The sequence below is a fragment of the Nycticebus coucang genome, chromosome Y, assembly GCF_027406575.1.
Source record: "Nycticebus coucang isolate mNycCou1 chromosome Y, mNycCou1.pri, whole genome shotgun sequence".
NCBI classification, from domain to species: domain Eukaryota; kingdom Metazoa; phylum Chordata; class Mammalia; order Primates; family Lorisidae; genus Nycticebus; species Nycticebus coucang.
The window spans coordinates 30,204,014-30,229,925 of record NC_069805.1 but is presented as its reverse complement, the minus strand read 5'-3'; the positions used below and the strand labels follow the sequence as shown (position 1 = coordinate 30,229,925).

Genomic DNA, 25,912 nt, shown 5'->3' with positions numbered 1-25,912 from the left:
TGAGACCCCATCTCTACTTAAAGAAGAAAAGTATAGCCAGGAGATGTGGTGGCCACCTGTACCTCCTGCTATTTGGAAGGTTAAGGCAGGAGGATCGCTTGAACCCAGGTGCTGGAAGTTGCTCTAACCTGGGATGATGCTACAGTATTCTAGCAACACAGTGAGCCTCTATCTCAAACAAAAATTCTCTTTTCTAGACAACTACAATGCTCCACTGTGACTATGGACCTATCCCAAGCAGGTATTTTTTCTTAATATTAGTTAACAGCTAATCAAATGAGCAGGTATACTGAATATTATATGCAGCACATGACAATAAAATTTCATGGAAATGTACAATTCATTAACATGAGATACTTATCAGAAAATGTTAATAAAGATTTAAAAACAGTAAAGATAATTTTTATTGAAAGAGGGGAGACAAGATGGCGGACTAAAGCCAGCTTTCAACAAAGGCTCCCATCCAGAAGGAGAGTTAAGGGACAGGAATTTAGTAAGTATCCTGGTGGACTTGAGCCTCACCAAGAGAGAAGGCTGAAGAACGCACATCAACACCGCTGAGGCAAGTTGTGATCACAAGGACGCAAACAAAAGGTACAAAATCCACCACCAAGCGGACGGGAGTCCCCCTCCCCCATGAGACCGGCTCTAGAGCCCCACAATTGAACAAGCGGGCAGAAATTAAAGCCCCTCCCACTACACTCCACAGGAGAGACCTTCTAAAAACTGGACCTACCTCCCCTACTGGGGTGCCCTGGCGTTCTCCTGCCGGACATAGGGCTGAATAAAACTTTGGGAATCCTTTGCCGGCAACCCTGAATCCCCGGCGCTCCCCTCCCACCCACTGAGGTCTGGAGGCCTGTCCCCCAGAACTTCGGATCCTTGGGTGATTTCTCAAGGTGAGTGGACAGTCCCCGAGTTGCGACTGGTCAGCATTGACTCTGAGGCGCGCGAGTGAGGAGAGGGCACCGGGCTGAGGGGGAGTCACGCCTCGCGGCACTTCCCTGCGGTGCAGTGCACCAACCCTCCCCGGGCATAGGGGGCCCAAGACTGAATCAGACTCTGGCCTCCCCGCTGAGAGCTGAGAACCCCTACTCTCACTCGGGGTCTGAGGGCCTATCCCCCAGGAGTTCGGCTCCTTGGGTGATTTCTCGAGGGGAGAGCACAGTGCCTGAGCTGCGTCAGGTCAGCGCTGACTCTGCGATACGTGAGCGAGGAGAGGGCACTCTGCTGAGGGGAAATCAAGCCTTGGCGGCACTTCCCTGCGGTGCAGTGCAGGAGCCCTCCCCGGACCTTAGTATTGTGTGAAACTGAATGAAACTCTAGCTTCCACCCCCCACTCCCAATCGGGGTCTGGGGGCCCATCCCCCAAGAGTTCTGATTCTTGGGGGATCTCTTAAGGGGTGTGGACCCAGCACAAACTGCGGCCGCTCAGTGCTGACTCTGGGGCGCGGGACAGAGGAGAAAAGGGTCGCCTGAGTGCCCACACCAGAGCAGCAGTTCCCTGGAGGTAGATCAACAGCCGTTTTTTCTTTAACGGCAGAACGCTCACTTCTGGATATTCTGAGGCCACACCCCCTGTCCCGCTGGGCAACCAGAGGAGGCCACCGGGTGACGCGGCTCACAAACCCGGGAAGCTTCCAGGGCGGGGCCGACCCAGAGAGGTGTTCAGACGCAATTCTCCAGCAGCAAAGACGTTTGAACTCAAAACAGCCCGTCTTCTGTAGGCGACGACAGGAACAGAGACAGAACCTCACAAAGTTGTCTGTTCTGTTCTGTTCTGTTAGCAGCATCCATCAGGGACGGGGCTAAGCCTGAGTGAACACCTCCTTCCCATCACCTGCATCAAACACTCAAAGATGTCAGGCCCCATCTCCTCCTGCAAGATAGCGGCAGTCTGCGGGGGCCTGGCAGACTTCCTTGCGATTCAGGCAGGTGCAAACCCCTGGAGTGTCTGTTCACTGCAGGCAACTGGGTTAGCCATCTGCAGAGATACCAGTGACTGGGTCCGACGGAGGGGCAAAGTGGGGAAGGAGACGTCAACCTTCCTAGACTGCTCTGTTTGCTGGGTGGCTCCTCCTGACTGAACGCTGCACTGGGGTGAACTGTGTCAGAGGAGTCACCAGGCCCCTGTGATCCAGTTCCCAGAGACCTCTTGAACCCTTCCACCCGAGACAAGTGCCGATTGAGACAGTTGATTCGGACCTTTTGAACTGGGCTAATAGACTGAGGACTTTTCAGGCGGTGCCCTGGGTGTGCGATTGTAGGAAGGTTTGATTCTCCTTTTCCAACTGGGGCCAGAGGTGGGCAGGCGGGGTGACTTAATTGCTGATTTTTCCACACAGCTGAGACTTCAAGCCAGAGTAGAAGTTGCAATAGGATCGAACAGAAACCAGCTGAAAACAAGACAGAACCACTTTGCTCCACCACACCAGACAGGGCCCCAGTTTCTCAGGCCACAACACTGTACGGGCCCTCGATAAAACCCCAGGGGAAAAACCAAAGGGAGTAAACCATGGGGCGGAATCAGCGGAAAAACTCTGGTAACATGAATAACCAGAATAGATCAACCCCCCCAAGAAAAGATACGGCAGATGTGATTGAAGATCCCATTCATAAACAACTGGCTGAGATGTCAGAAGTCGAATTCAGAATTTGGTTTGCAGACAAGATTAATAAAATGGAATTAGGAATTCGAGGAGAAATTCAAAAACTGTCAAAAGAATTTAACGAATTTAAAGACAAAACCACCAAAGACTTAGACACACTGAAACAAGAGCTTACAGCCCTCAAAGATATGAAAAATACAGTAGAATCCCTCAGTAACAGAATGGAGCAAGCAGAAGAAAGGATTTCTGACATTGAAGATAAAGTCTTCGAACGTTCCCAATCTCTCAAAGAGGAAGAGAAATGGAGAGCAAAAACGGATCACTCACTCAGAGAGCTCTCAGATAATTTGAAAAAAAATAACATAAGGGTTATAGGAATTTCGGAGACTGATGAAGTGGCAGCCAAGGGCACAGAGGCCCTTCTACATGAAATTATGAAAGAAAATTTTCCAGACATGCCTAGAGAATCTGAAATTCAGATAGCAGACAGCTTCAGAACCCCAGCACGATTCAACCCCAATAAGCCATCTCCCAGACATATCATAATTAGCTTCACTAAAGTTAACATGAAAGAGAAGACTCTCAAAGCAGCCCGGCGAAAGAAAACTATAACGTACAAAGGTAAGAATATTAGAATAACTGCAGATCTCTCTGCTGAAACTTTTCAAGCAAGAAGAGGCTGGTCATCAACTTTTAATCTCCTAAAGCAAAAAAACTTTCAACCCAGGATCTTGTATCCAGCTAAACTGAGTTTCATCTATGATGGAGAAATGAAATACTTCAATGACATTCATATGTTGAAAAAAGTTGCCATAAGTAAACCAGCTCTTCAGGATGTTCTCAGACCTATCCTCCACAATGACCAACCCAATCCTATACCACAAAAATAAACTCACTCAGAAACTTTGGATCAAACTCCAACTTCCACACTGGCGAAAGGATTAAAAATGTCCACTGGACCTTTGAAAAACTCGATACCCAAAATTCCACCAGACTTATCCTTACTCTCCATCAATGTGAATGGCTTAAACTGTCCTCTAAAGAGGCATAGGTTAGCTGACTGGATACAAAAACTCAAGCCAGATATTTGTTGCATACAAGAGTCACATCTCAACTTAAAAGACAAATACAGACTCAGGGTGAAAGGATGGTCATCCATATTTCAGGCAAATGGTAATCAGAAAAAAGCAGGTGTTGCAATTTTATTTGCAGATACAGTAGGCTTTAAACCATCAAAAGTAAGGAAGGACAAGAATGGTCACTTCATATTTGTTAAGGGTAATACTTAATATGATGAGATCTCAATTATTAATATCTATGCACCCAACCAGAATGCACCTCAATTTATAAGAGAAACTCTAACAGACATGAGTAACTTGATTTCCTCCAGCTCCATAATCGTTGGAGATTTCAACACTCCCTTGGCAGTGTTGGATCGATCCTCCAGAAAGAAGCTGAGCAAAGAAATCTTAGATTTAAACCTAACCATCCAATATTTAGATTTAGCAGACATCTACAGAACATTTCATCCCAACAAAACTGAATACACATACTTCTCATCAGCCCACGGAACTTACTCCAAAATTGATCACATTTTAGGTCACAAGTCTAACCTCAGTAAATTTAAAGGAATAGAAATTATTCCATGCATCTTCTCGGACCATCATGGAATAAAACTTGAATTGAGTAACAACAGGAATCTGCATACCCATACAAAAACATGGAAGTTAAATAACCTTATGCTGAATGATAGCTGGGTCAGAGATGAGATTAAGAAAGAAATCACCAATTTTTTGGAACAAAATGACAATGAAGACACAAACTATCAGAACCTCTGGGACACTGCAAAGGCAGTTCTAAGAGGGAAATTTATAGCACTGCATGTCTTCCTCAAGAGAACGGAAAGAGAGGAAGTTAACAACTTAATGGGACATCTCACGCAACTGGAAAAGGAAGAACATTCCAACCCCAAACCCAGTAGAAGAAAAGAAATAACCAAAATTAGAGCAGAATTAAATGAAATTGAAAACAAAAGAATAATACAACAGATCAATCAATCAAAAAGCTGGTTTTTTGAAAAGGTCAATAAAATAGATAAACCTCTGGCCAACCTAATCAGGAAAAAAAGAGTAAAATCTCTAATATCATCAATCAGAAACAACAAAGACGAAATTACCACAGACTCATCAGAAATCCAAAAAATCCTTAATGAATATTACAAGAAACTTTATTCTCAGAAATATGAAAATCTGAAGGAAATAGACCGATACTTGGAAGTACGCCACCTTCCAAGACTTAACCGGAATCAAGTGGAAATGTTGAACAGACCCATATCAAGTTCAGAAATAGCATCAACTATACAAAACCTCCCTAAAAAGAAAAGCCCGGGACCAGATGGTTTCACGTCAGAATTCTACCAATCCTTTAAAGAGGAATTAGTACCTATATTACTCAACCTGTTCCAAAATGTAGAAAAAGAAGGAAGACTACCCAACACGTTCTATGAAGCAAATATCACCCTGATCCCCAAACCAGGAAAAGACCCAAAAAGAAAAGAAAATTATAGACCGATATCACTAATGAATATAGATGCAAAAATATTCAACAAGATCCTAACAAACAGAATCCAGCAACACATCAAACAAATGATACATCATGACCAAGTTGGTTTTATCCCAGTGTGTCAAGGCTGGTTCAATATACGTAAATCTATAAATGTAATTCAGCACATAAACAAATTAAAAAACAAAGACCATATGATTCTCTCAATTGATGCAGAAAAAGCTTTTGATAATATCCAGCATCCCTTCATGATCAGAACACTCAAGAAAATTGGTCTAGAAGGGACTTTTCTTAAACTGATAGAGGCTATCTACAGCAAACCCACAGCCAATATCATATTGAATGGAGTTAAATTGGAATCATTTCCACTCAGATCAGGAACAAGACAAGGCTGCCCATTGTCTCCATTGCTTTTCAACATTGTAATGGAAGTTTTAGCCACCGCAATTAGGGAAGAAAAGGCGATCAAGGGTATCCATATAGGGTCAGAAGAGATCAAACTCTCGCTCTTCGCAGATGATATGATTGTGTATCTGGAAAACACTAGGGACTCTACTACAAAACTCCTAGAAGTGATCAAGGAATACAGCAGCGTCTCAGGTTACAAAATCAACATTCATAAATCGGTAGCCTTTATATACACCAACAACAGTCAAATTGAAAAAGCAGTTAAGGACTCTATCCCATTCACAGTAGTGCCAAAGAAGATGAAATATTTGGGAATTTACCTAACAAGACGTGAAAGATCTCTATAAAGAGAACTATGAAACTCTAAGAAAAGAAATAGCTGAAAATGTTAACAAATGGAAAAACATACCATGCTCATGGCTAGGAAGAATCAACATTATCAAAATGTCCATACTACCCAAAGCAATATATAATTTCAACGCACTCCCTATTAAAGCTCCACTGTCATATTTTAAAGATCTTGAAAAAACATTACTTCGTTTTATATGGAATCAGAAAAAACCTCGAATAGCCAAGACATTACTCAGAAATAAAAACAAAACAGGAGGAATCACACTACCAGACCTCAGACTTTACTACAAATCGATAGTGATCAAAACAGCATGGTATTGGCACAAAAACAGAGAAGTAGATATCTGGACTAGCATAGAGAACCAAGAGATGAATCCAGCTACTTACCGCTATTTGATTTTTGACAAGCCAATTAAAAACATTCAGTGGGGAAAAGATTCCCTATTTAACAAATGGTGCTGGGTGAACTGGCTGGCAACCTGCAGAAGACTGAAATTGGACCCACACCTTTCACCATTAACTAAGATAGACTCTCATTGGATTAAAGATTTAAACTTAAGACATGAAACTATAAAAATACTAGAGGAGAATGCAGGGAAAACCTTTGAAGAAATTGGTCTGGTTGAGTATTTCATGAGGAGAACCCCCCGGGCAATTGAAGCAGCTTCAAAAATACACTACTGGAACTTGAGCAAACTAAAAAGCTTCTGCACAGCTAAGAACACAGTAAGCAGAGCAAGCAGACAGCCCTCAGAATGGGAGAAGATATTTGCAGGGTATAACTCTGACAAAGGTTTAATAACCAGAATGCACAGAGAACTCAAACGCATAAGCAAGAAAAAAACAAGGGATCCCATCGCAGGCTGGGCAAGGGATTTGAAGAGAATCTTCTCTGAAGAAGACAGGCGCACGGCCTTCAGACATATGAAAAAATGCTCATCATCTTTAATCATCAGAGAAATGCAAATCAAAACTACTTTGAGATATCATCTAACTCCAATGAGACTAGCCTATATCACAAAATCTGAAGACCAGAGATGTTGGCGTGGATGCGGAGAAAAGGGAACACTTCTGCACTGCCGGTGGGAATGCAAATTAATACATTCCTTTTGGAAAGATATATGGAGAACACTCAGAGATCTAAAAATAGATCTACCATTCAATCCTATAATTCCTCTGCTGGGCATATACCCAGAAGACCAAAAATCACAATATAACAAAGATATTTGTACCAGAATGTTTATTGCAGCCCAATTCATAATAGCTAAGTCATGGAAAAAACCCAAGTGCCCATCGATCCACGAATGGATTAATAAATTGTGGTATATGTATACCATGGAATACTATGCAGCCTTAAAGAAAGATGGAGACTTTACCTCTTTCATGTTTACATGGATGGAGCTGGAACATATTCTTCTTAGTAAAGTATCCCAAGAATGGAAGAAAAAATACCCAATGTACACAGCCCTACTATGAAACTAATTTGGGGCTCTCACATGAAAGCTATAACCCAGCTACAACTTAACAATAGGGGGAAGTGGGAAAGGGGGTGAGTGGGTAGAGGGAGGGGAATCGGTGGGATCACACCTGTGGTGCATATTACAGGGGTATTTGCGAAACTTGGTAAATGTAGAATGTAAATGTTTTGGCACAGTAACTGAGATAACGCCGGAAAGGCTATGTTAACCACTGTGATAAAAATGTGTCAAATGGTTTATGAAGTGAGTGTATAATGCCCCATAATCATATCATTGTATACAGTTATGATTTAATAAAAAAATTAAAAAAAAAGATAATTTTTATTATGTTATTAATATATTGCTATTTTTACAAAACCTGAAAAGGTTTAATTCACCATTTAGAATCAATCAAAAAAGTTTAAATAAAATAAAAATATTAACCTTGTAAAATATGATAAATCATACTATTTAAAATAAGCATTTGGGAAAAATTAAAATATCATTTCAGTATAGGTTGAGGAAAGTGATGACAATCCTGCGGATTTCTTTTTTCCCAGAGTAAACTAGACTTTCAAGTGAGCCTTTTAATAAATATGGAATGCCTACTCATTATCTAAATTACTTGTTACATAAGTTGAAATTCTAACACATAGTTTTGAATATTTAAATCTAAAATTATAGAAAATTGAATACAGAATGAAATAGAAAGTACAAACATATATAGAGACAGTAAAATCAGCAAGATGGTAGAACAAAAGTCCCATGTTCATGTATTCCTCCCATAGTAACAAAAATTTGGGAGCCATCTATGGGAAAAAAAGGCTTCCATGTCAGCCCAGGACAGTGACTCACATCTGTCATCTCACCTACTTAGAGGCTGAGGTGAGAGGATCACTTTGACACCAGCCTAGGCAATAAAATCAGAAGCCATCTCACAAAAAAGTGATTATATGTGAGCTTTAGAATTCACAAAGGAAGTTGTGAAATTTTCCTAATGCTCTTAAGGAGGGTCACTTAGAGAAGGCAGACCCTCATTTACTTGGCAACCAGAGGACCACTGATCTTGGTTACTGATTGGAGAATTCCCACTGAGAATTCTCAAGTGACTGTGGGCCTCCACAACTTCTCCCAGCCATAATCTGGGAGTGGTGCTACCCATCCAGAGACCTGGAGGAAGATGCACACTCATGACCATGGAGACAGTCCTGCAGATCTTGGCACTCTGTGTATGTATATGTGTTTATATAACTATTTGTGCATGTGTTATGTATACACACACACAACATGCACAAACAGCATATACGTATATGGATAGATACAAAAATACACATGCAAACACACACTGGAATGTTCATAGTGGGCCATCTCCCAACATTGACCATCTCCTGAAGCTGACCTGATTTGCATAGAGTAGACATGCACCAGATGTGTACAAGGTACAGCAGGCCTGGTTCCTTATGCTAATCACCTCTGTATGTTGACAAGTTTGTTACAGTCCCTGAAGTGGTGAAAGTTCAGAGGTTCTGCTACATGTGTATGTGTCTGTGTCTGTGTGTGTATGAATAAGTATATCCTAAGCCAGAGATAATTATAAGAATTATTTTGTAGCAACAGAGACACTAATGTATCCTCAGGAATACTATAAACTCCTGAATGACATAATATATTTAAGTAATGTAGGCCGGGTGGCACCTGTGGCTCAGTAGGTAAGGCGCCGGCCCCATATACCGAGGGTGGCGGGTTCAAACTCGGCCCCGGCCTAACTGCAACCAAAAAACAGCTGGGCATTGTGGCAAGCACCTGTAGTCCCAGCTAATTGGGAGGCTGAGGCAAGAGACTTGCTTAAGCCCAGGAGTTGGAGGTTGCTGTGAGCTGTGTGAGGCCACGGCACTCTACCAAGGGCCATAAAGTGAGACTCTGTCACTACAGAAAAAAAAAAAAAAAGAAATGTAGGCTGGTGACTGTGGCTCATTCCTGTAATCCTAGCACCTCACCAAGGCGGGTGGATTGTCCTGAGCTCAGGAGTTAGAGACTAGCCTGTGCCAGAGTTAGACTTTGCCTCTAAAAAAAGCCAGGTATTGTGGCAGGTGCCTATAGTCCCAGCTGAGGCAGGAGAATGGCTTAAGCCCAAGAGTTTGAGCTTGCTGTGAGCTGTGATGCCACAGCACTCTACCAGGGGGTGACAAAGTGAGACTTTGTCTCTAGAATAAAATAAAATAAAATAAATATGAAATGTAGCCTTCTGAGCCTCGGTCCTTCACCCCCTCCGACTGAGCCCGTTCCCATCTACTGACCACAGTCTGTGAATTCTCCACTCTGATCCCATCCGACCTTCCCCCACCCCAGCTATCCATTGTTTGAAAACTCTAAGAATAATCTCACTGCATCAGTTTTTACTAGAGCCAATCACCTGTCATGCCTGGAACAAGGATTGTAACCAAATTGCCCTTAGCCCCAATAATCACAAAGTGCATATCTTTAAGAAAAATGGGAGGCAGTGGATAAAAGCTCATGAACTCAAGGAGCACAACAGACATATCACAGGTATTGACTGGGCTCCCAAAAGCGACCACATCGTCCCTTGTGGGGCAGACTGCAATCCCTATGTCTGGAGTCAGAAAGATGGTGTCTGGAAGCCAACCCTGGTGATCCTGAGAGCTAATCATGCAGCCACTTTTGTGAATTGGTCCCCCTAAGAGAACAAATTTGCTTTGAAAAGTGGAGCAAGACTCATTTCTGTTTGTTACTTCGAGTCTGAAAATGGCTGGTGAGTAAGCAAACACATTTTTTTTTTTTTTTGTAGAGACAGAGTCTCACTGTACAGCCCTCGGGTAGAGTGCCGTGGCATCACAAGGCTCACAACAACATCTAACTCTGGGGCTTATGCGATTCTCTTGCCTCAGCCTCCCGAGCATCTGGGACTACAGGAGCCTGCCACAATGCCCGGCTATTTTCTTTTTGTTGTTGTTGTTGCAGTTCGGCCGGGGCTGGGTTTGAACCCGCCACCCTCGGCATATGGGGCCGGTGCCCTACTCACTGAGCCACAGGTGCCGCCCGTAAGCAAATACATTAAAAAACTGATTGGCTCCACAGTCAATCCTCAGTTTGGATTGGCATCCCAACAATGTTTGCTGACAGTAGATCATGTTGTAATAACTGACCCAGCAAAAAGACCCCTAAAGGCACCTTACTGTCTTAGCCTGAGTCCCCGCATGTCTCAACCCCCCACTCTGTGGGTTAATTCCTCAAACAAGTTTCAGAACAGAACAAGGAATTTCCCTGAGTTCCCAAGAACTCCTAGCAACAGGTAACAATGGGAAAACTTACCCCAACTCCTAGCAAGGGGTAAACAATGATGAAAAAAATTATCTACACAAAGTTCCCAGGCTACTTTATCTCCCAAGCTATCCTCATGCCAACTGCCACGCTATAGGCTCCCTGACTATAACCCCATCCCTGAGCTAACCGACCGCTTTCTGCTTCTATTTTTACTTAACTTGCCAAGTAGCACAAAAAGGGTATAAAAGACAGCCTGCTTTTCTCTTCAGGGTCATTTGCCCTTTGGGGCAGCAGCCCACCTATGCAGGTGTAATACATCACCATCTGATTCATACCTGAAGTGGGATCCAAGTTTTTCTTCCAGGTGGCAAATGAGTTACAACAATGTGACTTCAAATGCAGAGAGTTTTCTGCCTATATTAAAGGAGTGGATGAAAAGCCAGCGAGGTACACCCTCAGGCAGCAAGTTGCCTTTTGGTCAGCTGATGTCAGAGTTAGGGGGCAGTTGCACAGGTGGCTGGGTCCATGGGGTCAGCTTCTCCGCCAGTGGGAGCTGCCTGCCCTGGGTCAGTCATGGCAGCACCGTGTCTGTTGCTGATGCTTCAAAAAGTGTACAGGTCTCAACTATGAAAACAGAGTTCCTATCACTCCTGAGTGTGTCATTTGTCTCAGAGAATAGCGTCGTGGCTGCCGGCCAATGCTCTTTAACTACAATGATCGCGGCTGCTTGACCTTTGTGTCCAAGTTAGACATTCCAAAACAGAGCATCCAGCGCAACATGTCTGCCATGGAACGTTTCCGCAACACGGACAAGAGGGCCATGACCGAGGACTGTAATACAGCCCTGGAGAAGCTGCACCCGAATAGCATCACTCAAGGGTCTACTTATGAGGTGAACAAGCAAGACTGTCGCAAATTTTGCACTACTGGCATTGATGGAGCCATGACAATTTGGGATTTCAAGACCTTAGAATCTTCTATCCAGGGCCTCCTGATAATGTGAAGCTGAGTGAGCCTCTGCCTCCAGAACGACAAACAGTCGCTGACAGCAGCTCTGCCATTGGATGGAGAGGAAAGCCAGCCCCAAGGAAAGACTGAAAACACATATTGCGTGGTTTTGTTTGAGTATAAAATTGGTGAAAGTATTGGTTTTTTTAAAGCAGCAGTGATTTTTTTTTTTTTTTGCTATTTCATTCCATTCTTGATCAAAGCTTCTCTTTAAGTAGTTTATTATGGAGAACTGTCACACTAACTTAAAGGAAAGGGTGAGGGATTTATGTAAATTTGGCCAGTAGAAAATTAAATTAAAATACTACCAAAAAAAAAAAAAAAGAAAAGAAAAGAAATGTAGCTGCTGGATGTAGGGGATCATACCTCTAATTCTAACACTCGGGGAGATCAAGGCAAATAGACTGCTTGAGCTCATTAGTTCGAGACCAGCCTCAAGCAAGAGGCAGACACCAACTCTACTAAAAATTCCAAACTAGCCAAATGTAGTGGACAGAGCCTGTAGTCCCAGCACTCAAAAGGCTGAGGCAAGGGGATCCTTTGAGCCCAAGAATTTAAAGTTGCTGTGATGTATAATGCCATGGCACATGACTTTGTGGCAAAAAAAAAAAAAAAAAAGAGTGAATTGTAAGGAGTAGATACATCTAACTATGTTAAGGGTGGCAAAGTAGAACACATAGAAATTAAATTATTTATCACAGTACATATAAAAACAAAATTTTGAAATTTGGGGACATCCTTAGTTGTTTTGATAAAATTATTGACTATAATTTCTGCAGAATCTTATTTGAAACATTTATAGAATAAAAAAATGTAAAACAGGGTGGCACCTGTGGCTCAAAGGGATAGGGCACCAGTCCCATATGCTGGAGGTGGTGGGTTCAAATCCAACCTTGGCCAAAAACCACAAAAAAAAAAAAAAACATGTAAAACAGAAAAAATACAACTATTTGTGGTGTTTCTGGGATTTCTGAACCAAACACTAACATCACCACTTCATTCACATATTTTGGATGATACTAAAGAAAAATAAACTTTTTTTTTTTTGAGACAGAGCCTCAAGCTGTTGCCCTTGGTACAGTGCCATGGCATCACAGCTGACAGCAAACTCCAGCTCCTGGGCTTCAGTGACTCTCTTGCCTTAGCCTCCCAAGAAGCTGGGAGTACAGGCACCAGCTTTAATGCCAGTCTATTTTTGGTTGTAGTCGTCATTGTTGTTCAGCAGGCCTGGGCTACATTTGAACCCACGAGCCCTGACATAGGTGGCTGGCGCCTTAGCCATCTGAGCTACAGGCACCGAGCCAAGAAAAAAAACTTTTTTCAGACATAGTGCCATTCCGTTGCCATGGCTAGAGTGTCATAGGACCAGTCTAACTCACAGCAAACTCAAACTCCTGGGTTCAAGCAATTCTCCAGCCTCATCCCTACCACTTGCCCCCAGTAGGTGACACAATAGGTAACCATTACAATGCTTAGCTAACTTTTATATTTTTAGTAGAAACAGGGTCTCCCCCTTATTTAGGCTGGTCTAACACTCCTGAGCTCAAGCAATAGTCCCACCACCTTGGGTCTCAGATTATTAGGATTATAGGTGTGAATTACGACACCCAGCCTAACGAATATTAAAAAAGGCTCAGCGCCTGTAGCTCAAGCAGCTAAGGTGCCAGCCACATACACCAGAGCTGACGGGTTTGAATCCAGCCCGGGCCTGCCAAAAAACAATGACGATTACAACCAAAAAATAGCCAGGCATTGTGGCAGGTGCCTGTAGTGCTACCTACCTGAGAGGCTAAGGCAAGAGAATGGCTTAAGACCAGAATTTAGAAGTTGCTGTGAGCTGAGATGCTATGGCACTCTACCCAGGGCGATAGCTTGAGGCTCTGTCTCAAAAGAAAAAAAAAAAAAAACTATTAAAGAGATATAATCCCCAGTCAACTTCCCCTTGAGACTATACAGGGCTGTGTGCTCATCCCAAAACCATGTCCCCTTTTTATTTCATTTTATTTTGAGACACAGAGAGTCTCACTTACCCCCCACACCTCTCAGAGTGCCAATAGCTTCGTAGCTCACACCAACCTCAGACTCTTGGGCTCAAGTGATTGTCTTACCTCAGCTTCCCAAGTAGCTAGGACTACAGTCACCCATCAAAAGGCCCAACTACTTTAGGGACAGGGGTCTGGCTCTAGCTCAGGCTGGTCTCATATTCATGAGCTCAGATGATCCACCCACCTCAGCCTCCCAGAGTGTTGGGATTATAAGTGTGAGCCACCACACCTGGCATCCTTGTCCCATTTTCAGAAATAAAAATGTATAGACTTCTTTAGCCCATAAATATGCATCATTTCTGTCTTAACTAGAAGGTATTTACAGGTATTTACTTCATGCCCAATGGAGATGTGCACCCACTACAACTTATCAGAAATTACTTTTCCCATTTATCTGCAAGATTATCACATACTCAGATTCTTTTTTTCTTTCTTTCTTTTCTTTTTCTTTTTTTTTTTTTTCCTTGAGACAACAGTCTCAAGCTTTGCTCCGGGTAGAGTGGTGTCACAGCTCAAAGCTACCTCCAACTACTGGCCTTAAGCGATTCTCTGGGCTCAGCCTCCCAAGCAGCTGGAACTACAGGCTACTATTGTGGTTGTTGCAGTTGTCATTGTTATTTTAGCTGGCCTGGGCGGGTTTGAACCCACCAGCCCCAGGGTATGTGGCTACCCACTGAGCTATGGGCCCGCCCACATACTCAAGATTTCCTTTTTTTTTTTTCTTTTTGAGATGAAGTCTCATTAAGTTGCCCTCAGTAGGTGCTGTGGCGTCACACCTCACAGCAACCTCAGACTCTTGGGCTTAAGCAATTCTCCTGCCTCAGCCTCCCAAGTAGCTGGGCCCACAGGTCCCCACCACAACACTGTGCTATTTTTTTGTTGCAGTTGTCGTTGTTTAGCTGCCCTGGGTGGGTCCCAACCCACCAGCCTCGGAATATGTGGCCAGAGCCCTACCCACTGAACAACGGGCACCGCCCCTGTGATTCTTATAGTTAAAAAAAAAAAACCCGCTACTGTTAAGAAAAAAAGATTTACAACTGAAAACTGAAACTACTAGTCATAAATATATTCAATTTAAAAGGTGCCCATTACAATGCACTAACCAGAATAATTCCTTACGTAAAGTAACTTAACTACTTTTGTAATTTATATCAATAGACACACCAAGCTACCTCAAAGATAGTTCTTATTATATGGCACCCAGGGTTTTTCATACATTCCATCTACAACACAGGGGCGCCTTGTTCCCTAAAATTAAGAGCTTTTCTACCCGGGGTACAAAGTTTAAGTCCAACCGTAATAAAGTAATTTATGATATTAACCTCCCTGAAAACTGTAATAGCCGATTACACCTTTTTAGCACTGCTAAATACACGACTTCAGCCATTTTTGTCATACCAACAATAACTATTGGACTCAATCAGAAAATTACTCCATTGCCCTGTGCCATCATTAAGGCCCTTAATACAATTTCTCCAGCCATTAATGCTCTGAAAAGTCAATTAAAACAAGTTATGAGAAGCTATACTTAAAAAATCGAGCAGCCATTATTGATTAAAACACAATCACAGATGTAAAAACTTTAAAATCTATATATTCTTTCAATTTATCTAACAGTTCCTAACTCATTAAAAACAAGTTAAAATGCCTAAAGGACGTAGTTGAAACAATACAAGATTTTTCAGAATATCCAATACCTACTAACTAAAGTATTGTCATAGTTACCCAACATTACCTAAGTCTGAACCTTTATACTCATTCTTGCGTTATATTAAGTTCCTTAATGCTACAAAATACAATGTATACCATCCATATGTACCCGCTGTTTCACAGATTTCAAAGAACAAAATTAATCAGCGCAGCCCGTGTGTCAAATTAACTAACCATAACAATTACTTTCTTTTTAAATCAATTTCATAGATATAAAAATAAAATAAATGAAAGTAGGGCAGCGCCTGTGGCTTAAAAGGGTAGGGCGCTGGTCCCATATGCTGGAGATGGTGGGTTCAAACACAGCCTGGCCAAAACTAAAAAAAAAAAAACAAAAAAAAAACGAAAGTAGAGAATGTGGTAGACACAGACACCCCCACAAACCCCTCTTAGCTTTTTCTGAACTGAGAATGCACGTTAAAGCATAGGAACAGTAAGTCAGTCAAACAGGCAAACCAGAAATAGGGAACAAAGATAATCTTTAAAAAAAAAAAACCAAGGAAGTAATGAGGAACTATAGAACAAGTTAATCGCAAGTTTAATGGCGTTTTACTGATGACGTTTTGTTTATTGGTTTTTTAATTGTTATATGTATTTAACTTGCCTACATGTTGTTAATCACATGAGTATATTTTTAGTATACTTTGAAATTCTTCCCTATATAAATTATTAAAATTTGTTACATAGACAAAACAACATTTAAAAACTTACTCTCGCCGTCCTCCGGAATTACTAGCCTTTCCAAAAAAAAAGCGTTTTTACACATCAACTCCCCTTCGGTGTTAAACTACAACAGCAGGCAGGTGAGCCACTTCCGGTTCCCCAACAGGGAGAGCCAGGACGCCCGGCCCTAAGTTTAACAAAAGAATGAAGGGGTTGAGGGCCCCATGGACTACCCCCTCCCCCATGAACAAGCCCCGACACACACACTCTTGGGATTCTTCCCTGAGGACCCTTCCATTGTCACCACCAGGGAGGGACACGCCGCGGTGCAGCCACGCAGCTGCTCAGGGAGAGCTCTGGGCTTGGGGAAAGTAACAGGTTCAGGAAGGCTACAAGCAACCCAGCGTCCCAACTCCCTGCCCCACTCCACCTTTTGCCAAGAGGGGTCTGAGAGCCGAGGGGTGCCAGTGGCAAACTTCGGCCTGAAGAATCTAAAACTGAAGTGAAACTGCTGGGTCCTGCCACAGCCACTTCTGGCTCCAATCACGCCCCTCCCCGCTCTCAGTACGCCCAGTTTCCTGTATTTACCATTTCACAGCTTCAGAGATGTCCCGGTGTCCTCTCTACAGATCTCCCAGTACTTGCAGGTCACAGGGAAACAAAGACGGCTACTGAAACGACTAGGATCTCAAGGAGATCCTGCTGAAGGTGGGACAACCGCTCAGTTCCAGGTCAGGAAACCAGCGCTGCTATGGAACCCCAAGCCGCCTTCTACTTTCTGTCTGTGCATCTGATTGGACAGTTCATATAGGCGCATGCCTGATTGAATAGGACCTCAGGCCCCACCTCTCTGACCTTGAGTGATAGGAATGTCGTCGGACAAGAGGCTGAAAGAGACCAGAAATGCTAACAATTTTTTTCTTTCTTTTTTTTTTTTGTAGATACAGAGTCTCACTTTATGGCTCTCGGTAGAGTGCCGTGGCCTCACACAGCTCACAGCAACCTCCAACTGCTGGGCTTAAGGGATTCTCTTGCCTCAGCCTCCTGAGCAGCCGGGACTACAGGCACCCGCCACAACGCCCGGCTATTTTTTTGTTGCAGTTTGGCCGGGGCCGAGTTTGAACCCGCCACCCTCGGTATATGGGGCCGGCGCCTTACCGACTGAGCCACAGGCGCCGCCCAATTTTTTTCATTAACACTTTTCTTTTTCATTAACGACAGGGACCATGACCGTATTTTTAGACAGAGTCTCACTCTGTCACCCTCAGTAGAGTACCCTGGCCTCACCGCTCACACCAACCTCCAACTCTTGGGTTCAAGCTATCCTCTTGCCTCAGCCTCCAGAGTAGCTGGGACTACAGGAGCCTGCAACAATGCCCTGCTATTTTTTTTTTTTAATAGAGGCGGTCTCCCTCTGGCTCAGGGTGGTCTTGAACCTGTGACCTCAGGCAGTCCACCGAATTCACCCTCCCAGAGTGCTAGGATTACAGGCTTGAGCCACCGCCTCTGTCTTAGGGACAATGACTTTATTCATCTCCATATTCCAGGGCCACCATGCTTTCCATACTGTAACTGTTTAACAAATTTCGATTAAAGCAATAAAACTCTATTTACTGAGTGTGTAGTCTGTGCTAGACTTGGGCACCTATTATTTAAATAGGAGGTAGACTCTGCTTTGAAGGCATTTTCAATATACATCATGATGTCTAGGTAAAAACATGCACATAACGAACTCAGTGAACTTACAGACACATGAAGGGTATTGGGAGTTAAAACAAAGTCTGGCTATGGCGGTTCAAAGGGTAAAATTACTTCTAGTCTCCAGTCAGGGGGTTGGCATTGCCGGAGGTTTCGTGCAGGAGGTGGTATTTAAGATCCCAACTTACAGGCATAACTAGGAGTATGTGGTACACCTCCTGGGGGAAGGACTCAGCTACCATGTGGATTTTACCTTACAAACTCTCTTTACTCTTTTTACACAGGGCTTTGTGCCTTCTCTGGCGTGCAGCTCTGCTGAGGGATATTTGTATTTAGCTCTAAATAAAAATTATATATATATATATTTTTTTTGAGACAGAGTCTCACTTTGTCACTCTTGGCAGAGTGCCGTAGCATCATAGCTTACAGCATCCTCAAACTCTTGGGCTACAGTGATTCTCTTGCCTCAGCCTCCTAAGCAGCTGGGACTACAGGTGCCCAGCAAAATGCCCAACTCTTTTTTAGAAACAAGTCTCAATCTGGCTCAGGCTGGTCTTGAATCTGTTAGCTCAGGCTGTCCACCTGCCTCAGCCTCCCAAGTGCTGGGATTACAGGTGTCAGCCACTGAGCCCCACCTAAATTATATCCTTTTATTAATTTCAATTATATATACAAAAGTATCTGTTTATAATATAGGCACAAAGTAAATACATGTTTTCTACTCATGGAAACAATATATTGACAATTTTATATATATAAGTATTTTATGGTGAAAAGTTATATACAGGGTGGACAAAAAGTTCGTGTGCAATTTACAATAGTTTACTGTTTAAACTTAAAACTTCACTATGTCAATTTAAATGAAAATACTTTGCCTTTTAAATTGCACACAAACTTTATGTCCACCTTATATTTAGAATTAGCCAGCTGGACTTGCTTTAGAAGATCCAGCTGTAATTCCTTTAGAAGATCTCAATTAGGTGGACAATTTTCTTTTTCTTTCTTTCTTTCTTTCTTTCTTTCTTTCTTTCTTTCTTTCTTTCTTTCTTTCTTTCTTTCTTTCTTTCTTTCTTTTTTTTTTTGAGCCAGAGTTTCATTTTGTCACCTTGGTAGAGTGCAGTGGTGCCACAGCTCACAGCAACCTCAAACTCTTGGGCTTAAGCGATTCTCTTACCTCAGCCTTGCAAGTAGCTGGGACCATAGGTGCCTGCCACAACGCCCAGCTATTTTTTTGTTGTTGTTGCAGTTGTCATTGTTGTTTAGCTCGCCTTGTCCAGGCTCTAACCTGCCAGCCTCAATTCATGTGTCTGACGCTATTACCACTGTACTATGGGTGCCAAGCCTGGTGGGAAACTTTCAAAGCATCATAATCAGGAGCCAGTGGAACATATGCCTTCTTCTCTCCATCAGGCCTGATCCAGGTGTTGACCCTGGCCACATCAATGTCATAGAGCCTTTTCATAGAGCCTGTTGATCTAGTGCTTGTTGGTTTGACATTCAAATGAACACAAGTGTGTTGTCCTCTTCTCGCTTCTTTATGGTAGACTCAGTGATCAGGGAGAACTGGATGACGGTACAGTAGTCAAGCTTGTTTCTCATAAGGAAACCTTCCCTGGGATATGAAGGGCTGCCTCCAGAGGAGGCACGGAGCCTTCAGCCGTCAAAATGTAGGTGATGGGGCGGCGCCTGTGTCTCAGTGAGTAGGGCGCCGGCCCCATATGCCGAGGGTGGCGGGTTCAAACCCAGGCCCGGCCAAACTGCAACAAAAAAATAGCCAGGCGTTCTGGCAGGCGTCTGTAGTCCCAACTACTCGGGGGCTGAGGCAGGAGAATCGCCTAAGCCCAAGAGTTGGAGATTGCTGTGAGCCATGTGACGCCATGGTACTCTACCGAGGGCAAAAAAGTGAAACTCTGTCTCTACAAAAAAAAAAAAAAAATGTGGGTGATGTCTGAATATCCTTTTTTGTGTGGCTGTGGTTGCCTTTTAGCACTGCCTTCTTGGCCTTCAATGCCTTTACCTTTGCTATGACTTTGGGAGGGGCAGGAGCTTCCTTCTTTACCTTTGGCACCATCTTGTGAAAAGCAACAATTATTTTAAAGTTTGAGTGTTTTTTTTTTTTTTTTTGCCTGAACTCTATGTCTTTTGAGGAGGTAGCCTAAGCTTTGAAATAGGAGGCAGTCTTCTAAGTCACCCTGTCCAATAGAAATAAAATGAGAATTTTAGAAATAAAATAGAAATAAAATGAGAATTTATTGTGGTGAGCGCCTATAGTCCCAGCTACTTGGGATGCTGAGGTAAGAAAATTTCTTAAGCCCAAAAGCCTGAGGTTGCTGTGAGCTGTGATGACACGGCATTCTACCCAGGGTGACAACTTGAGACTCTGTCTCAAAAAAAAAAAGAAAGAAAAGAAGAAGAAATGAATTGAGAATATGTGTGTCATTTCAAATTTTCTAGTAGCCTCATCAAAGAAAAGATAGTGAAATAGGTCAAATTGATTTTTACTGTTTATTTCACCTAATATATTCCAAAATATTATTATTTTCATAACTGATAACTTTGGTTATGTATCTTTAAAATTTATTTCATGGGCTCAGTGCCCATAGCTCAATGGTTACAGCACCAGCCACATGCACTGAGGGTGGCAGGTTCGAACCCAGGAGGGCCTGCTAAAACAACAGTGACAACTGTAACAAAAAAATAGCCGGGCATGGTGGTGGGTGCCTTTATTCCCACCTACTTGGGAAGCTGAGGCAAGAGAATCAGTTAGCCCAAGAGTTGGAGGTTGCTGTGAGCTGTGACACCAGGGCACTCTACCAAGGGAAACATAGTGAGACTCTGTCTCAATAAAAAAAAAAAAAAAATTCATTCTACGTATTTTTTTTCATTTTGAGACAGAGTTTTACTTTGTCACCATTTAGAGTGTCGTGGCATAATAGCTCACAGCAACCTCAAACTCATGGGCTCAGGAGATCCATTTGCCTCTTCCTCTCCGTAGCTGGGAATACAGGCATCTGCCACAACGCCCCGCTATTTTTTAGAAATAGTGTCTTGCTCTTGTTCAGACTGGTCTTGTACCTGTGAGCTCAGGCACTCCACCCATCTCAGCCTCCCAAGTGGTGAAATTATAGGCATGAGCCACCTTCCCAGACCTTTTTCTTTTTTTGAGATAGTCTGGAACTGTCACTCTGGGTAGAGTGCACGCATCATACATAGCTCACAGCAGCCTCCAACCTGAGCTTAAGCAATCCTCTTGCCTCAGTTTTTCTAATTTTAGTAGAGATAGGGGTTCTTGCTTTTGCATAGGCTAGACTGGAGCCCGTGAGCTCAAGCTATCCACCTGCCTCAGCCTCCCAGAGTGCTAGGATTACAGGCAGAAGCCTTGTTCTATGTATTAACTGTAGAGTACAGCTCTCACTTTGTCACCCCCTGTAGGGTGCAATTCCGTCATGGCTCACAGCAACCTCAAACTCTTGGGCTCATGTGATTCTCTTGCCTCAGCCTCCAAAGTAGCTGGACTACAGGTGCCCACCACAATGCCTGGCTATTTTGTTTGTTTGTTTTGTTTTGTTCAGCAGTCCCAAGTCGGGTTCAAACCCACCAGCTTTGGTGCATGTGGCCAGCACCTCAACCATTGAGAGGGGCGCCCCTGTCAATGCTAAGTTTATTTGGGAGGTCTATGAGCTAATAGAGAACTGTGCAAAGAACAGCCTGGGTGCTATTTGCATCATACATTAGCAATTATATGAATACATGACCTTTTTCCATTATCTTCTGCTCCTTAATTGATAGTTAAGTATACTTAGTCCTTGCCTTCTAGAGAAACAAGGAACATAACCTTAAGGCAAACATGATGTGCCACTTCTCCTTGGTTGGCCTCTCTCTTCAGGAGTCCAAAGGGAAGGTTAAACCCCTTGTTCACCGGTGGGGCCACACAGGCTTTGGAAGCTGGGAGAGAAAAAGTCCTTCCTCCTACCTCCACCTAAGTGTTCCTTCCTCTGTTTGTGTAGGTATTGGTTGTGCACACTGTCTCCAGTGACTTTTGCAACACCCACCTCTCTCCCAGGGTTTCTGTGTTCCAGCCACCTTAAAAACTGAAGCCTTATTCTTGTATACTAAGAGCTGTGGCCCCCAGGCTTGACAGATTACCTGTCAGGCCTTGCCAAACTGCAATGTGCACTCCAATGTGCCTGGGGCATTTAATCTTTAAACAGGCAATTTGCAATCACTGTTTTCTTCCTCAACATTGTTTTCTACAAGAACTGCACAGACTGGTTGTTTGTCAGTAAAGCTATATTTTATGTTATTTTTTTGCAGAATTTGGCCAGGACCAGGCTTGAACCCACCAGTGCCCTACTCCTTGAACCACAGGTGCCACCCAGTAAAGCTATTTTTATTAAAAACTAATTCAAAGGCTCAGTGCCTGTGGCTCAAGCAGCTAAGGTGCCAGCCACATACACCTGAGCTGGCGGGTTTGAATCCAGCCCAGGACCACCAAAACAACAATGATGGCTGCAACCAAAAAATAGCTGGGCCTTGTGGCAAGTGGCTGTAGTCCCAGCTACTTGGGAAGCAGAGGCAGGAGAACTGCTTGAGCCCAGGACTTCGAGGTTGCTGTGAGCTGTGATGCAAAAGCACTCTATTCAGGGTGACAGCTTGAGGCTCTGTCTCAAAAAAAAAAAAAAAATTGAAATACTAAAGCTAGACTGCCGATTCTTTGCTCAGTTAATCTTCTAAGTTCTATCTTGCTCTTAGAGGGCTTGGGATCTTTAATCTCTAATTTCCCCACACAGACTACGATATTTTAGGAATTGTTGGCCAGTGTTTTCTGACTGTATAACAAAGAACACTTAGGTTGATGAGAAAGAGAACAAAACACCTAATGGAAGACATAAAAGTAAACAAAGATTTTGAAAAAAAAATGTCTTTTCATTTATATTAAACTCATTTAAAAATATGCAAATAGTATTTATTTCTTTTTCTTTTCTTTTTTTGAGTCTCACTATGTCTCCCTCGGTAGAGTGCCATGGGGTCACAACTCATGGCAATCTCCAACTCTTGGGCTTAAGTAATTCTCTTGCTTCAGCATCCCAGGTAGCTGGGATGAAAGGCACCTTCCACATAACCTGGCTATTATTTTGTTGCAGTTGTCATTGTTGTTTAATTGGCCTGGGATGAGTTTGAACCCCCTCAGCCTGGGTGTATGTGGCCAGCATTGTAACAATTGTGCTACAGGTGCCAGGCCTTTTTTTTTCTTCTTTTTCTTTCCTTTTTCCTTCTTTTCTTTTTTTCCTTTTTCTTTTTGTTTTTTTTTTTTTGAGATAGTTGTGCCCAAGAATGTGAGTGGAATTACAGAAAATATGCCACACTGAGGTCAAATTGGGTATAGGGTCCTTTATTGCCCTTAGCAGCAAGTGGGCTCCCAGCCACAGACTCAGCAACTGTAGCTCAGCTGCAAAGGTGCTGGCCACATACACTGGGGCTGCAGGGATTAAATCCAGCCCTGGCATGTCAAACAATAATGACAACAACAACAACAACAACAACAAAAATAGCCAGGCATTGTGACAGGCACCTGTAGTCCCAGCTACTTGGGAGGCTGAGGCAAGAGAATCACTTAAGCCCGAGAGTTTGAGGTTGCTGTGAGCTGTGATGCTACAGCACCCTACTGAGGGTGACATAATAAGACTGTATCTCAAGAAAAAAAAAAGTAGGAAGAAAGAAGGAACTCCCAGCCCCCAGGGTTGGGCAGGGGTATTCTAGCACAAAGCAGAATTTTACAGAAACAGAAATATTTTCAGCATTATATTTTTAGAGGGTGTGAAACAGCTTGCACCTGAAGATAAGTTGTTAAAAAGGATATCAAACAGAAGTTAGACCATTTCTCGTCAAAGGGTTTGTACTTAACCGCAGAGCAACTGGCAAAGAAATGGGGGGATGGACCAGGTACAGGGACCTTAAGATGCACGAGGGGAAGTGCCGCAGGTTATGAAGCAAAGTGGAGTCAGTCTGGCTTTTTAGCGCAAAATGGAGTCTGTCTGCCCTTTAAGTGTAATGGCGTTGTCCAGGGGTTGAGCACCTGGCATTAAAGATCAATTCACAATTATAGCACATTAATAAAAGAAAGGTTTATTTCCAAATACCATGCCCATAGGAGGAACCACAAGAATCATTACCCAATGTCTCAATGATGGTGAGAGAGTTTAATAGATGCCTTTTAGAAGGGAGGGGGAGAATGAGGAAAGTATAGGTGCACCAAGTGGTTGCTAAGGGGCAAGTGTAGATGGAGGGAGTCAGATTGACTTGCAAATTAACAGGAGAGACAGGTATTGTGTTTTAAATTATTTGGGGCCAGGTCTTCTTGAGTTCCAAAGAAGTCAGCAGCCTCCTTTGATTCCCAGTCTGGTTAGTCCAGTACATGGAGGGAAGGACTCTTCCAATGCTTCTTTTTTTTTTTTTTTTTGGAGATAAGAGTCTTACCTTGTCACCCTCACTAGAGTGTTATGGCATCATAACTCACAGCAACCTCAAACTCTTGGGTGCAAGCAGTTCTGTTGCCTTAGCCTCCCTTGGAGCTAGGACTGACAGGCGCCTGCCACAATGCCCGGCTATCATTTTTGTTTGTTTAGCAGGCCCAGGCTGGGTTCAAAACCACCAGCCTCAGAGCATGTGGCTTGCACACTCACAACTGAGTTTGGGTGCCACATTCCACAGCTTTTTTTTGAGACAGAATCTCAAGCTGTCACCCTGGGTACGGTGCTTGGCATCACAGCAACCTCAAATGCTGGGCTTAAGTGATTCCCCTGCCTCAGCCTCCCAAGTAGCTGGAACTACGGGCTGCTACCACTGAAAGACTTGGGACAAGACCCCCACTCTGTCCTGGGCCACAGCGACCCCCAATCAACCGCAAGAGACGACACTTGATGCAATCAGCAAAAGGGTTTTTATTCCAGCATGCTGGGGCTTAGCTCGTGACTCTCTCAGGAGCAGAGGAGTTAAGCCCCGAACAGCAGATTTTACAAGCTTATAAAGGCAAAAACCACAAAGTAGGCAGGAGTAGCAGACATAGCAGGGGCTTTAACCATAAAGTAGGAAGGGGGAGCAGACATAGCAGGGGCTTTCTAGATAAGAAGAACTCTGGTTCATTACTCAACTGTCTTAAGACAAGATTAACAGTTAAACATTTGCTTAGCCCTTTTATCTGTTTCAGCTCGGGGCTATCTCCTGGAACAGTTACAAAAGGTCACATTCTCATGGTAGGGGGTGAGAGGTGGTCACATTCTCATGGTAATACTTTCTTTCACCACAATGCCCAGCTATTTTTTTGTTGTTGTTGCAGTTGTCATTGCTGTTTTAGTTGGCCCGGACTGGTTTCGAACCCACCAGCCTCAGTGTATGTGACCAGCTCCCTACCCACTGAGCTACAGGTGCCACACTTCCAATGCTTTTTCATCATAAATGGCCTTTAATTCAAAATATTCTTTATCAGGGAGTCACATTTTCGGATGAAATTTCCTTAGGTTCTTCAGCATCATCATGGCTCACAGCAACCACAAATTCTTGTGCTCTAGTGATCCTCATTTCTCAACTTTTTCAGTACCTGATAATACAGGTGCCCATCAAAATGCCTGGGTAATGTCTTTTGTTTTACTAGAAATAATGTCTCCCTTTGGTTCAGGATGGTTTCAAACTGCTGAGCTTAAAAAAATACACCCATTTGGGCTGTGCCTGTGGCTCAAAAATGTAGGGCACTGGCCTCATATACCGGAGGTGGCAAGTTAAAACCCAGCCCCGGACAAAAACTACAGAAAAGCAAAAACAAAAAAAAAGGTACACCCATCTTCACCTCTCAGAGTGCTAGTGTTATGCCCAGGAGTTCTCCAAAGACAACACAGCCAGACAAGCCAAATTCATAGAAGAGTCCTTTATTGAAGAACTGGCCAGCAAATGCCTCAGTGTCCCAACGTGGGGTTTTTGAGAGCAGCCCTGAGTTGTTTGTGGCTCTGTTTTTCTTTAGGATAAAACCAAAGGGGGTGCAAAAAAGTTAAGCAAGCGTTATTACAGAAGCGAAATTAGCCCTTAGCACAATTCTTCCCTTAAAAGGGCAGGTGTGGGGTCTGAG

At 43.3% G+C, this 25,912-nt stretch overlaps 1 protein-coding gene and 1 pseudogene across 5 annotated transcripts in view; one reads left to right on the top strand and one right to left on the bottom strand.

Annotated features, from left to right (window-relative positions):
- Positions 1-16,793, bottom strand: part of LOC128579086 (zinc finger protein 679-like) — a 66,094-nt gene extending 49,301 nt beyond the window's left edge. For all 5 annotated transcript variants that reach the window (XM_053581362.1, XM_053581364.1, XM_053581360.1 and 2 more), the window contains exon 1: positions 16,684-16,793. In XM_053581362.1, coding sequence (XP_053437337.1) covers positions 16,684-16,686 — 3 coding nt within the window. In that variant the 5' untranslated portion in view covers positions 16,687-16,793. The remainder of the gene's footprint in view (positions 1-16,683) is intronic.
- On the top strand, positions 9,806-11,672 carry LOC128579085 (actin-related protein 2/3 complex subunit 1A-like; annotated as a pseudogene).
- Positions 16,794-25,912: the final 9,119 nt, after the last annotated feature.